General features: G+C 42.5%; 1 protein-coding gene across 1 annotated transcript in view; it reads right to left on the reverse strand.

Annotated features, from left to right (window-relative positions):
• CNTNAP2 (contactin associated protein 2) overlaps nucleotides 1-13697 on the reverse strand; it is a 677682-nt gene that overhangs the window by 364440 nt on the left and 299545 nt on the right. Inside the window, exon 4 of the mRNA XM_065752999.1 lies at nucleotides 1615-1762. Coding sequence (XP_065609071.1) covers nucleotides 1615-1762 — 148 coding nt within the window. The remainder of the gene's footprint in view (nucleotides 1-1614; nucleotides 1763-13697) is intronic.

Here is a 13697-nt window from a genome sequence, read left to right on the forward strand (position 1 = left end):
CTTTCAGACTCTAAATTCATCTTGTCATGTACTTACAGTATGCTTTCTATCTATTTAATTAAAAGCAAAACAAAACAAAAAAAAAAAACAAAAACAAAACCTTTTACTTGTAAGTATCTGGCCAAAAATCATGTTTTATTGTTTTACTCCAAAATTTAATTTTTTGTTTGTTTGTTTAAGTATTGTATTTTTCAAAAAAGTTGGTTTCTGGCTTCATATATTTGTATTTATATTTGAAGTAGACAAATGTAAACATTAATTTTTAATGTTTCATGGCATGCTGTGAAATCAACCATGCTATAGTGTTGGCTACACATAAAACAGCATATAAAATATTTTAGTAGAGTGATGGCAAATGTAAGTTAATTAAGAGCCTTATACATAGTGCTCCCTAAAACTTGATATGATCACTACCTTCTTGAGCAAGAATCAACTTCAGTAAGTAATATCAGCTCATGGTTCCTCAGATAACAAATACAATGCATTTTTTTACAAATGTATCCAACACCCATTAATTCCCTCAGTACAACCCTATCAACACCACAGCAAGTCTGATATGATTTTTCAGTTAAGTTTCTGTAACTGTTCAAATATTAATTAAGTTTAATATAAATTTTAAAAAGAAGCTTTAATTCATTACACATAAATAGGAAAAATAATACCAGAATGTGATTCTCAATGGTGTTTAATGAAAGATCATAACCTTTGGACTACCTACCCAAATCAAAACAACTGAAATCACAAGATATTTTTTGTTAGTTAATTAACATGATTGCTAGTTAGGATGTCTAAGGGTTTCAATACGCATTAAATTACTTGATGTCAATGGAAGAGATTTCAAGATATGTGCTTTTTATTCTAACACTCAGTTTTTTGAAAGATTAATCTCAAATATCTTCTTCCTCTAAAACACCTACAAGTGTACTGTACTTAATTTGCATAGAAATAGGACATGAGGCACTTACTATTTGCATGCATGTAGACTTTTTTAAGTACTGACAGGATCAAATTCAAGGAATGGTATTTAGAAACTACCCTTGCTTTTATTAAAACATGATCTGTTGTGTTCTTAACCATTTACACTATTGCTCACCTGGATCTTAAAATAAATTCTGGAGTTATACCCAAATGCTAAAGGAAAAATATCTGAAAAACGCATCACATATTTAGACAAGATGACCTTCTTCAACTGAATTTTTATTTGTTTTATTTTTATCTTTATCAGCAGGCAATGAATTATGTCCTGTTACCCAGCTATTACCTTCAGGACCCAACATGAAATGTATCTGAATACTATCTTTTCCTCAACTGATCTATTCAAGTCTTCTGCGAGAAGAATCATGAAGATTAGAGGCAGTGAGTTCAAAGCAGTGTTACTAATTCCTGTGTTGTATGTCCCATAGAAGAGCTCACTAGCAACTCCAAATAAAAGACAAAATACATATTTGATTAAACCCCAGCCATTGCAATTAGTAATTCTGGAATGTCTTAATACATTTTACCAGAAAGAAGTACTTGAGATTAAAATTTAACCTGAAATCCAAAGACAGTTTCTATTTAGAATTTAAAAAAAAATAAAAAGTAAAGAATAAAGGATCTAATGGAAAAACTTACAGTAGGAGCAGCCGTAGACCTCAATTCTTAGCCCAATTTGGCCCTCTCCATTCCAATCTAAAGGAACTATACGTAAATAGCGAGCAATAACTGGGTGTTGTAAATCATGTCGCACCACACTATCAGAGTTCGTATTTCCAGGAAATGCCTAAGGGAAGGAAGAAGAAAATTATTTTATTACCTCTACCTCACATACCTTAAATATTTTGTTAGGAAGGAATCCTTTAGGTAGTGAAGTCTCCTGAGTGTCTAGTTAGTACTTAAATTTGGTTAAAATGTTTTCTTTGACACTGACCCAAATGGTTTAAAAAGTTTTATAGTGTTCAGAACACCAAAACTGTAGCACTGGAACCTCATATCATCTTTCTCCAAAGTAGATATAGTGAATTCACTGAAGAGCAGCTGCTATGTAAGAAAGTGTTCCATTCGGTATCACCGATCCACTACTCAGTTAGTAAAATGTTAATACAAGTGTCCAGAGGGTTGTTCTGTTGTAGAAGATAGCTATTCTCTAACAGTTAGATTACACATGCCAGTCACTTTTTTTTTTTTGTAAACAGAAACCCTAATATATCCTGTTTCCTACAACAGACATAGAACCCTTCAATTCCTCGAATTTCCAAGAACACAAAAATCTTCCTTTATTTTTTATGCATTACCTGGTGGAAAATGAGCATCCAGTTTCCCTCATAACTATAGTTATCTCCCACAGTAAAACCTAGCTCTTGTTATTGAAACTTTAGAAATCAAAAAAGTACACAACAGCTCTCATATAAAATTTGGAAATGACTGAAGTAAATATTCAGTGTTTACTTTGTAGCTCTGTACCTCTTGGTAAAAGATTTCATAGTGTTTTCCTTAAAAGTAAATGATATCTACCAATTAACATAATAGATTTTTTTGTCTTATCTTATGCACAAGCCATTTTTTTTTAAGTGATAGATATCAAAGATTACTGTTTAGTTATATTCAGCATTTTCAGAGAAACACCTCTCCGTAAGTAATTTTCAATAAAACAAGTATCTTGAAGCAGTGAACAAAGGTAATTTTTGCCATACAAACAAATCCATACAGAATCCTATTATACATTGCAATACTGGAAATAAAAACAAAATAAGAAACAACAGACTTCAAGGAATTCTACTGCAAAATATAGTTATGAAAAAATTGAAAAGCCAAAAATTTAAGTTGCCACTTGTATGGGAACTGCTGAATCATGACCTGAACCACTGATTGGTCACCTGAGGTGAGTATTGAGTCAGCAATGGGGCACAGGTGAAGGTGATATACCTGTGTGATTGGAAGGGGTGGAGCCTGGCTCCACCTCTCCCAAACCCTATTTAAGGGCTGACCACCACCAGGGAAGGGTCTCTTCTTGGAGATCCCTTCTACATGGAGTCTTCTGCAAGCCTTGATATCCTGAAGGTGAGTCATCTTCCCTTTTGGATTACTTGTATGCTATTTATATAGAACTACTCAAAATATACCATCATCTATACTATTTTTTTGTGTAGTACCATCCTTGGGAGTTATTTACCCCACACCACTTTGCATATAGGTACAACAATAGATATTTCAGATGAGTGTCTGTTTTGTACACTGCACAGTAGATCAATGTGGTGGTAAGTGTAACAAAGATTCCCTTCCTTCAGGAGCTCAAAAAATTCATACATGTAATAGTATGTTTTTGGTGTTTTTTGTTGTTTTTGTTTTTGCACAGCTACAGTTTATTACTAAATGTTGATGAACTCATGGCTTCATAGTAAGCTATTGAATAACTGCCTATTTTCTGAATCCTGTTTAAGGAGTCGCAGAACATTATGTAATGAATCAAGAAACTGATCCTTAAAATTGAATTTTTCCAGTTATATATCAGAAAGACTTGGAATGATTAGGTGCTTGATATTTTGAAGATTCCTATTGGTCTGCGATCCAGTGACACTTGCTGAATGCATAAACACGGTTGATAGTGAATAGGGCTTTGTCATCAGTTTCCCAGTTAATTAAAAAGCATTCAATTTAGTCTCCAGCAGAACAATATATTTTAAATTCAACCTTCATTTAGATAAATTATGTAAAATCTCCTTCTCTGACTGAGAAAGTCAGATTCTCATTAAAAAGGAGTTAATAAAATCTGCAAATTGACATTGTCAAATGAAATGAAGAGTTTGAAAAGAAAAAGTGAAATTCAGACCTATACTATATTAAATTTTTGTTTTTATTTTGTTAGTGATTCTTAAATCACTTCACCCCTTTTAGACCTCATTTAAGGGCTGACTGCCACTGAGAAAGGATCTCTTCTTGGAGATTCCTCCTGCATGGAGTCCATGGCAAGCCTCTATCATAATAAAGGTGAGCCCCTCTCTTTTGCTAGCTGTCTAGCTATCTATATAGGCCTACTAAAATATACCATCTTCTGTACTATTTTCATTGAGTACCATTCTTGGGGGTTATTTACCCTACATTTGGTGAGCCAGGCAGGCTTAAAGATAATAATTATATATATATCAAACATGTCTTTCATTTGGAATATGTTCAAATTGGGCAGGGGGGAAAATGTTACTCCCTTAGACCAAGCAATCCCTGGTGAAATTCCAGGGCTTATGGGGACACCCTATTATAGGTTCTCAACAATTTTTGAGAAATGGGGACCCCTGCGGGTTCCAGGGAGTGCCTCTCCCTCCCCAGCCTATTTGACAAACTATTTTCAGGGTCTAGACAGAGATACACTTATTATAAAGGAGCGGTGGCTAGATGCTTTGGCAGTAGACTGACCTCTAGTAATGGCCTTACATAAATAAGAAACAACAAATACAAACATAGAAACCAAAAATCAACTATTAAGAGATTATATTGAGAAGTTAGAACAACAATTAGGCACATTAGTGACCAAAAAACCTGGCCTAAATGTCCCAACAAGGCAAATATGTAGCATATCAGTGGAGGACATCCAGGACCCAGAGGTAGCAGACCTGGATGTTTCAGTAAATAAGATTTCTAAGGCGCATCTTGAGACTCCATCTCTGATGAATCCATTTGAGATCTGACCAATTATAACTCAAAAAACAAAGAAGACACAAGATAGACCAGCGGGGGTGCCTCCTGACCAATGGCCCTCTACTGAAACTTGCCTACATGTGAAAGGTCGTCCATAAACAGCTAATGAGTTGATGGACCTATTATAGCAATTCCATCAAAAACCAAGAGAAAGCATACCATCATGCAGGATGCAGGAGCCGAAAGTGTACTAGTCAGTGGGATGGAGATGTCGAAATTAGCATCCATAACTATAAACCCAGCCTTGATGCAAAGATTATATACAGCCATCCAATATACCAATGAAAACAGTTCTATTATAGACTGGTTGATGGCAGCATGCTGCCTAATGTGGCCTAATAAGACTGACATACCTCTCAATACTAGTTTGTGGTCCATTATGGAGGACCTCCAAACATATATCCAGGAATTAGGTATGAGGGAGGCTACGTATTCAGAAACGTTTGAAAGCCCTGATACAGAAAGATTTACAGCAGGCATGCGAGACCTAATATTGCAACAGGCCCCCTCCCACCTATATAGTACGTAAGTTTCCATAGTAAATCCGTTGGTGGCTTCAGAGGCCATCATCCAACAGGCCACCCAGTTGGTGGCAGACTTGGGGGAAATTTAGCGCATAAGAACCAGTTGCAATGTTTGCATAGTGGAAGAAGTTGAGGCCTTCCCAGTTAAAACTAAAAAGCCAGCACCACGGATACCCTGATCAGGTCCCATATGGGTATCCCAAAAGACTATGTTCAATCATCTCATAAAGGCCAGGGTTGCATTTGTCAGAATCGATGGGCAACCCAACCATGTTTTGTTACAGCTGTGAAAACAGCTTAGGAATGATCAAAAAGTTCAGAGTGTGTCAACAGTTTATGGACAGGTTTGGCCCGGTTCTGTGACGATTGGTGTGGGGGACCCACGCCCCGGGGAAAGGGAAAAGGGAGATGGACCTAGAAACAAAACAGTGACAATGATCTGAGGAGGAAAGCAATTTAGTAAATAGATATCGGAAAGCAAAATACCACAATATAATACAATATAATTGGAATTAAAGCTAATAAATCAAGTACAATGAGCAAGAGAGTGTCTGATAAACTGAAGGCCTTACACTAACACTGAAGGTGAGACAGCAGCGAGCACCCACTGCTGAGTTGATCCCAAAGGAAAGAGAGTGTCCTGTGACTGCAGACAGTTTTTATCTTTCCCTCTGAGTGTATACACGTAAGAACGCAAAGGATTGCAAAGTCCTCTGGGGAATGTAGTTCTTCTCTTCTGAGACAGGTATACCTGGAACTATCAATGATCCATGGAGCTGGAGCTTTAACTCTTTAACTCCAAATGTACTACATGATGTTATGATGTGGAATACCAGTACCAAAAAACATAAAACCATGACAGAGTGCTCCCAGAAAATCAGGAGCATGAATAATACAAGAAGCAACAACGACAATCTGGAATCTGGCCAATTTTAAAATACCAAACAGAAGAAAAAAAACATCCACAGGTGTCATGGGCTTAGAGTGCCTGAGCCACTTTTGGCAAATGATCTGGATCTAGCAAAATTCATGGATTAACGGAAAACATTGGTCCCCATAGGGCCTCCAGATGTGATCAGAGGCCCTATGTAGAATTAATGATATTTTGCACAAAGATGAATGTGCAAAAAGTGATGGCTCTAGCGGACACTGGTGCAGAAACATCAATTATATATGGAGATCCAATGAAATTTAAGGGCAATAGAGTGATGATTGGTGGGTTTGGGGGACAGACTATTCCAGTCACCCAAACGTGGTCGAAACTGGGGGTTGGGCTTCTCCCGCCCCGAGATTATAAAGCGTTGCTTGCTTCAATTCCAGAATACATCCTGGGCATAGACATTCTATGGGGTCTGGCTCTCCAGACTACTGTGGGAGAGTTCAGACTTTGGCAGAGATACATTTGTATCCAGGCAATACAGACAACAATGAGGGGCCATGCAAAAAATGAGCCCATTTGTTTGCCGAAACCACACTGGATTACTAATGTAAGACATTATAGACTCCCAGGGGGGCAAGAATAAATATCAAAGACGGTGCAGGAACTAGAAGAAGTAGGTGTTATAAGACCTGCACACAGTCCATATAATTCCACCATATGGCCAGTACGGAAGTCAGATGGAGCATGGAGAATGACAGTGGATTATAGGGAACTAAATAAGGTCATGCTGCCCATCTATGCGGCCGTACCCAGTATTGCTTTCTTAATGGACACTCTCAGTAGGGAAATCAAAACCTACCATTCTGTCCTGGATTTGGCAAATGTGTTTTTTAGTATCCCTATTGCTAAAGAATCACAAGATCAATTTGCATTTACGTGGAGAGGCAGGCAGTGGTCCTTTCAGGTCCTGCCACAGGGGTACTTGCAATCACCAACATAGTGTCATAATTTGGTGGCACATGACCTGGCTAATTGGAGGAGACTGAATGATGTGAACCTATACCACTATATTGATGATCTCCTGTTAACATCCTACTTGCTGGAAGCAGTAGGGTTGGAGGCAGATTCATTAACTGCCTACCTAAGTGAAAGAGGATGGACTATCAATCCTCAAAAGGTGCAAGGTCCAGGCCTGTCTGTAAAATTTCTGTGGGTAGCCTGGTTAGAGAAGATCAAAGTACTACCCAGTGCCATTGTAGATAAGGTTCAGGCATTCCCAGTCTCTACAACACCAAAGCAGCTGCAGGAATTCCTAGGTATATTGGGATATTGGTGTTCCTTTATACCTCATTTGGTGCAGCTGTTGAGACCCTTATATCAACTTACCAAAAGGGCCAATTATGGGACTGGGGGAGAACGGAACAGGATGCTTTTCAACAAGCAAAACAGGCGGTTAAACAAGCCCAGGCATTGAGTATATTTGATCCAACCCTCCCAGCTGAATTGGATGTTCACGTAACTCAAGATGGCTTTGGTTGGGGCCTGTGGCAACATCAGAGTTCTGTTCGGACCCCCATTGGATTTTGGTCTCAGGTGTAGCATGGAGCAGAGGAAAGATATAGTATGACTGAAAAACAGTTATTGGCTGCCTATTCCGCATTACAAGCGGTAGAGCCAATAACCCAAACAGTTGAAGTCATAGTTAAGACCACTTTGCCAATTCAAGGGGGGGGTAAGAGATCTGACCCACCTTCCTAAGACAGGGGTGGCCCAGGCACAGACGGTGGCATGATGGGTCACCTATCTCAGTCAGAGGAGTAGTCTGCCTTCCTCACCATTGAAAGAAGAGCTCCAGAAGATTCTAGGCCCAGTAACATATCACAGTGTTGCACCAAAACAAACTTCGGTTGCTTCACCACAGAAGAGTCCTGTCCAGGAAGGAAAATATCCCATTCCTGTAGATGCCTGGTACACGGATGGGTCCAGCAAGGGCAACCCAAGTAAGTGGAGAGCAGTAGCGTACCATCCTGCCACAGACACAGTATGGTTTGAAGAGGGGGATGGTCAGAGCAGCCAGTGGGCAGAGCCGGGGGCCGTGTGGATGGTTATAACCAGAGAAACTGGTGATGGTATCCTGAATATTTTCACAGATAGTTGGGCTGTGTATTGGGGGTTCACTCTTTGGATCGCACAGTGGGCCACCCAGGATTGGACTATCCACTCCCAATCGATCTGGGGCAAAGAGATGTGGTTAGACATATGGAATGCAATTAAACACAGAAGTGTATGCGTCTACCATGTTTCTGGTCATTGACCCCTACAGTCACCAGGAAATGATGAAGCCGACACACTGGCCGGAGTTAGATGGATTGAGAACTCACCATCTGAGAATATCGCTTACTGGCTACAACAAAAGCTGAGGCATGCTGGGCAGAAGACCACGTGGGCAGCTGCTAAGGCATGGAGACTGCCTATACAACTATCGGACATTGCTCAAGCATGCCGAGACTGTGACGCCTGCTCTAAAATAAGACTGAGGTCGTTGCCTGAAACAACAGCCCATCTTGCTAGAGGACACAATCTTCTACAGAGGTGGCAGGTTGATTACATTAGGCCCCTCCCTCGGTCTGAGGGGGTGATATGTGCCCTAACCTGTGTCGACACCACGAGTGGGCTAATGCAGGCCTATCCAATACCAAAAGCCAACCAGGCATATACCATCAAGGCTCTCACGAGGTTGATGGCTGCCTACAGGACACCACAAGTCATTGAGAGCGACCAAGGGAGTCATTGCACAGGTGCAATGATACAATGCTGGGCAGAAGAAAATAATATTGAGTGGTTATTCCACCTGCCATACAATTCAATGGGGGCAGGCCTTATTGAACGTTATAATGGTATTCTCAAGGCTGCCCTGAAGACAGACTCTCAGTCTCTGCAGGGGTGTAAGAGACTAATATTTTATATCATTGCCTCAAAGTTTGCTGATGAACATGTCCGAACATATCCAAGCTAGTCCTGGGCAAGGGTTGTGAAATCCTTTGTCTAAGGGACAAGCAGATGGGCGTGTACTGGGGCAACGAAAGAGAGATAAGCTGCAGCTCAATGGCCGCTGAACACTCTTTTGTGTGGTACTCATCTCCGTGGGGAGTTAGCACGAGATTTGCCACGTAGGCAAGAGAAATGAAGGATTAAAGAGGGATCGACCACCATGAGATGGTTGTGGTTTTGTTGTTGTTGCTGTGTTGGTGTTCTTCCATCGGAAACCTCATGAGCTGATCCCTGCTGCTGAACTCCCTCCTGGGCCTGCTGCCTGAGACATGCTTCTTTCTCCTGGACCTCACCGCTCACCGAGGTGTTCTACCATCTGAAACCTCACGAGCTGATCACTGTTCACCGCTTCTCCGGTGCTGACTGATGCTGTTACTGGACTTTCCCCATGCTGCTTCTCCTGTGCTGACCCAGTGCTGCTTCTCCAGGACAGCTGCTTGCTGCTCAAGGCTGCCCGTCGCTGTTGCTGTTCTCCCCACTTCTGCCACCCCTGCTGCTCTTCTGCCTCGGACTGTCAGTGCCACTTGCAACCGGACTGCCCCTGGGATCCTGGCTGGTGACTTTCCCCGCATTGTACAAATCTTTGCTTCTTTCCTATCGCTCGCCTTCCTTTCCCCATCACCCTTACAGTGTCTGCCTTCCCCATCTCCCTGGTCAATAGTGGTAATAAACTGGTCGGACCAACATTTGACCCGTTGTGTCTTAAACTCACGCTGGGTATATACATAATCTAAGAACCTCGTCTCCCTCCTTTATATTGGAGCATGACAAGGGGTGAACAAAGAGACTCCATGAGACCCTGCGAGACCTGAATGAAAGACCTAGAGACGGCAGACCCAGTGCCTTGAAAATGTTACAGACAACATGGGCCTCCCCACTTAGGATCCAAATTACGGGTACCGATAATGAGGTGAGACCTCAGACTGGCCATGAGAATGATCTTCTGCACCCTGCCCCTGAGGACCTAAAACCAGGCACCAATAAAATAAGATGGCCTTGGAAGGTGCAGGTAGGACCACGATGGTGTGGCCTACTTGCACCTTGGGGGAGATTATTGGAGGTGGGGGTTCGGTAGCCCCTCCGGTAATTGGTACATGGCCTACTGAAATCGTGGTCAACACTCCAGCGTTTATTGCTAAGGGGACCCCTATTATGTCTCTGTGGCAGATCAGGACACCCCCTTTGGTGCCTGATATAGTCATGCAGCCACAGACATTGGGTCAAAAGGTTTGTTACAGGTGGCCATGGCAAGCCCCTGTACAAGTTGAAGTGTTGATCCAAGACAGGAATACGGCCTGTATCTTACCCTGGAGGGCAGACCTTCCCCTCTTGGTACCTTTGAAACACTTATATTACTTCCCATAAGTCTATGAGTCGACGGAAGTAACCAAATAATGCTGGAGTGTTCCAGAGTTGCTCTAAGATCATGTGCAGCATCTTGTTATGGTCTAACTGGGACTGATGGAGCATAAGATGGACCTGCACCATATGATCGCATGCTTCCAGTAGACACCACTGAACACTGGCCCAAAGAAGAGTTCGACTGATATGCCAATTCCTCATCTCAGATTACATCGATATGCATTGCGACAGGCAATTATGTAAGCATCGCGATGTATTGGGTCTCTGTATCAAGGAGGGCTCACTCTATAGTTACTTGATCAGTGGTTCATGTTGTGAAGGAGTGGAGTGTATGGGAACTGTTGAATCATGGCCTGAACCACTGATTGGTCACCTGAGATGAGCACCGAGTCAGCCATGGGGGCACAGGTGAAGGTGATATACCTGTGTGATTGGAAGGGGTGGAGCCTGGATCCACCCCTCCCAGACCTCATTTAAGGGCTGACCACCTCCAGGGAAGGATCTCTTCTTGCAGATTCCTCCTGCATGGAGTCCATGGCAAGCCTCTATCATCGTAAAGGTGAGCCCCTCTCTTTTGCTAGTTGTCTAGCCATCTATATAGGACTACTAAAATATACCATCTTCTGTACTATTTTCATTGAGTACCATCCTTGGGGGTTATTTACCCTATAGGCCCCCTGCCCAAACTCATCATCACATTACAGCCAACACCTATACAGCTTCTGTATTAATTAACTTATTTTAAATAATTCAACAAAAAACAGAGAAAGTACCCTTGTGGATACTTCAGTTGTGGAACATGGTGGCAGGGAGTGTTGTGGTCAATGGACCTGAGATCTCCAAACTTGCATCCATAACCTCACAACCTGTCCTTAGAAAAAGACTGTATGCCACCATGGAACATAATGAAGAAAACCATTCCCTAATGAATTGGTTAATGGCAGTGTACCGTATCACTTGGCTTAATTACTTGGCTTAATTAGGTTGACATCCTGGTACGCACAGGTCTATGGTCTTCCATGGAGGACCACCAAATGTACACTTGCAAATTAGGGATGAAGGATACGAGGACTCCTTCAAAAGCCCAGATGTAGTAAAATTTTTGGCAAGTATGAAAGACCTTATTTTACGGCAGGCACCCTCCCAATATTGCGGTATATTAGTATCCATATTGAACAGGCTAGTGGCCTCAGAGGCCATTGTCCAGCAGGCTGCCCAGCTGGTAGCCAATTTGGGGGAAATGGAGAGCCTTCAGACTAGGCACAGTATTCAGACATTGGAAGGGGCTGAGGTCCTCCCTGTAATTAGAACCAGGAGGCCCTTCCTGAAGACTCGTTGATAGGGACTCAAATGGGTATCCTGAAAACAAACGTTCAATGATTTAATATGGGCTAGAGTTCAATTTTCTAAAATTAATTGCCAGCCTAACCATGTTGTCCTCCAGCTTTGGAAGTAGTTGGAGGACCATCAAAAATTTTAAAATCACCCCAAAAGTATAGGGGTGAGAACTATTGAAAAAATGACAATAACATGGAGCCTGGAAGATTTCTTTGTTCCCAGCAAAACAAAGAAGCCTCCTTGGGTAATCTGGGGAACTATGCCTAAGACCATATAACTATGACCAGAGGCCTTATGTTGAACTGACAATTTCTTGGTCCTGGAAAAAATATACAGTGAGTCATAGCCTGTATCATTGGTTGATTACAGGTGCAAAAACATTGATTATTTATGGGGATCCTACTAAGTTTTAAGGGGACAGAGTGATGATCGGTGGGTTTGGGGTACAGACCATTCCTGTTACCCAGATGTGGTTGAAACTGAAAGTTGAGCATCTCCTGCCCTGGGAGCAGGTGTCTCTTGCCCTGGTCCAATAGTACATCTTGGACATAGACATTTTATGGGGTCTGGATCTCCAGACAGCTGTAGGAGAGTTCAGACTCTGGCAGAAATGTGTTAGTGTCTGGGTGGTGTGGGTGATATTCATAGAATCATAGAATCACCAAGGTTGGAAAAGACCTAAAAGATCATCTAGTCCAGCCATCCACCTATCACCAACAGCTCCCACTAAACCATGTCCCTCAATCCAAACATTCCTTGAATACCCCCAGGGATGGTGATTCCACCACCTTAGTGGGCAGCCCATTCCAGTGCCTGACCACCCTTTCACAGAAGTAGTATTTCCTAATGTTCAGTCTGAATCTCCTTTGGCACATTTTGTAGCCATTCCCTCTAGTCCTATCACTAGAGAAGAGGCCAACCCCCAGCTTACTCTCTTCAGGAAGTTATGGAGAGCAATTAAGGTCTCCCCTGAGCCTCCTCTTCTCAAGGTTGAACATTCCCAGCTCCTTCAGCCTCTCCCGATAAGGCCTGTGCTCCAAACCCCTCAAACGCCTTGTTGCCCTTCTTTGAACATGTTCCAGGGCTTCAACATCTTTCCTGCAGTGAGGGGCCCAAAACTGGACACAGTACTCAAGGTGCAGCCTCACCAGTACTGAGTACAAGGGGACAATTACTTCTCTGTTCCTGCTGGTAACACTGTTTCTGATGCAAGCTGGGATGCCCTGGCCTTCTTGGCCACTTGGGTACCCTGCTGGCTCATGTTCAGCCAAGCATCAATCAATACCCCCAGGTCTATTTCCTCTACACAGTCTTCCAACCATTCCACCCAAACCTGTAGTGTTGCCTGGGGTTGTTGTGGCCAAAGTGCAGGTCTTGTTGGACCTCTTCCCATTGGACTCAGTCCAGCTCTCCAGCCTGTCCAGATCCCTTTGTAGGGCCTCGCTATCCCCAGGCAGATCAACACTTCCAGCCAATATAGTGTCATCTGCAAACTTACTGAGGGTGCACTCAATGAACTCATCCAGGTCATTGACAGATATTGAAGAGGACAGGCCCCAGCATGTACCCCTGGGGAACACCACTTCTGACCGGTCGCCAGCTGGATTTAACTCCATTTACCACCACTCTGGGCCTCCAGCCAGCTCCTTACCCAGCCAAGAGTGTACCTGTCCAAGCCACTGGCTGCCACCTTTTGCAGGAGAATACTGTGGGAGACAGTGTCAAAGGCTTTGCTGAAGTCTAGGTAGTCTACATCAACAGCCTTTCCTTCATCCACCAGATTGGTCACTAGAACATAGAAGGAGATCAGGTTGGTCAAGCTGGACCTGCTCTTCATGAACCCATGCTGTCTAGGCCTCATCCCCCTGTTG

Source organism: Cyrtonyx montezumae, unplaced genomic scaffold (genome assembly GCF_038088225.1).
Source record: "Cyrtonyx montezumae isolate F1298 unplaced genomic scaffold, pur_monq_1.0 scaffold_8, whole genome shotgun sequence".
NCBI lineage: Eukaryota > Metazoa > Chordata > Aves > Galliformes > Odontophoridae > Cyrtonyx > Cyrtonyx montezumae.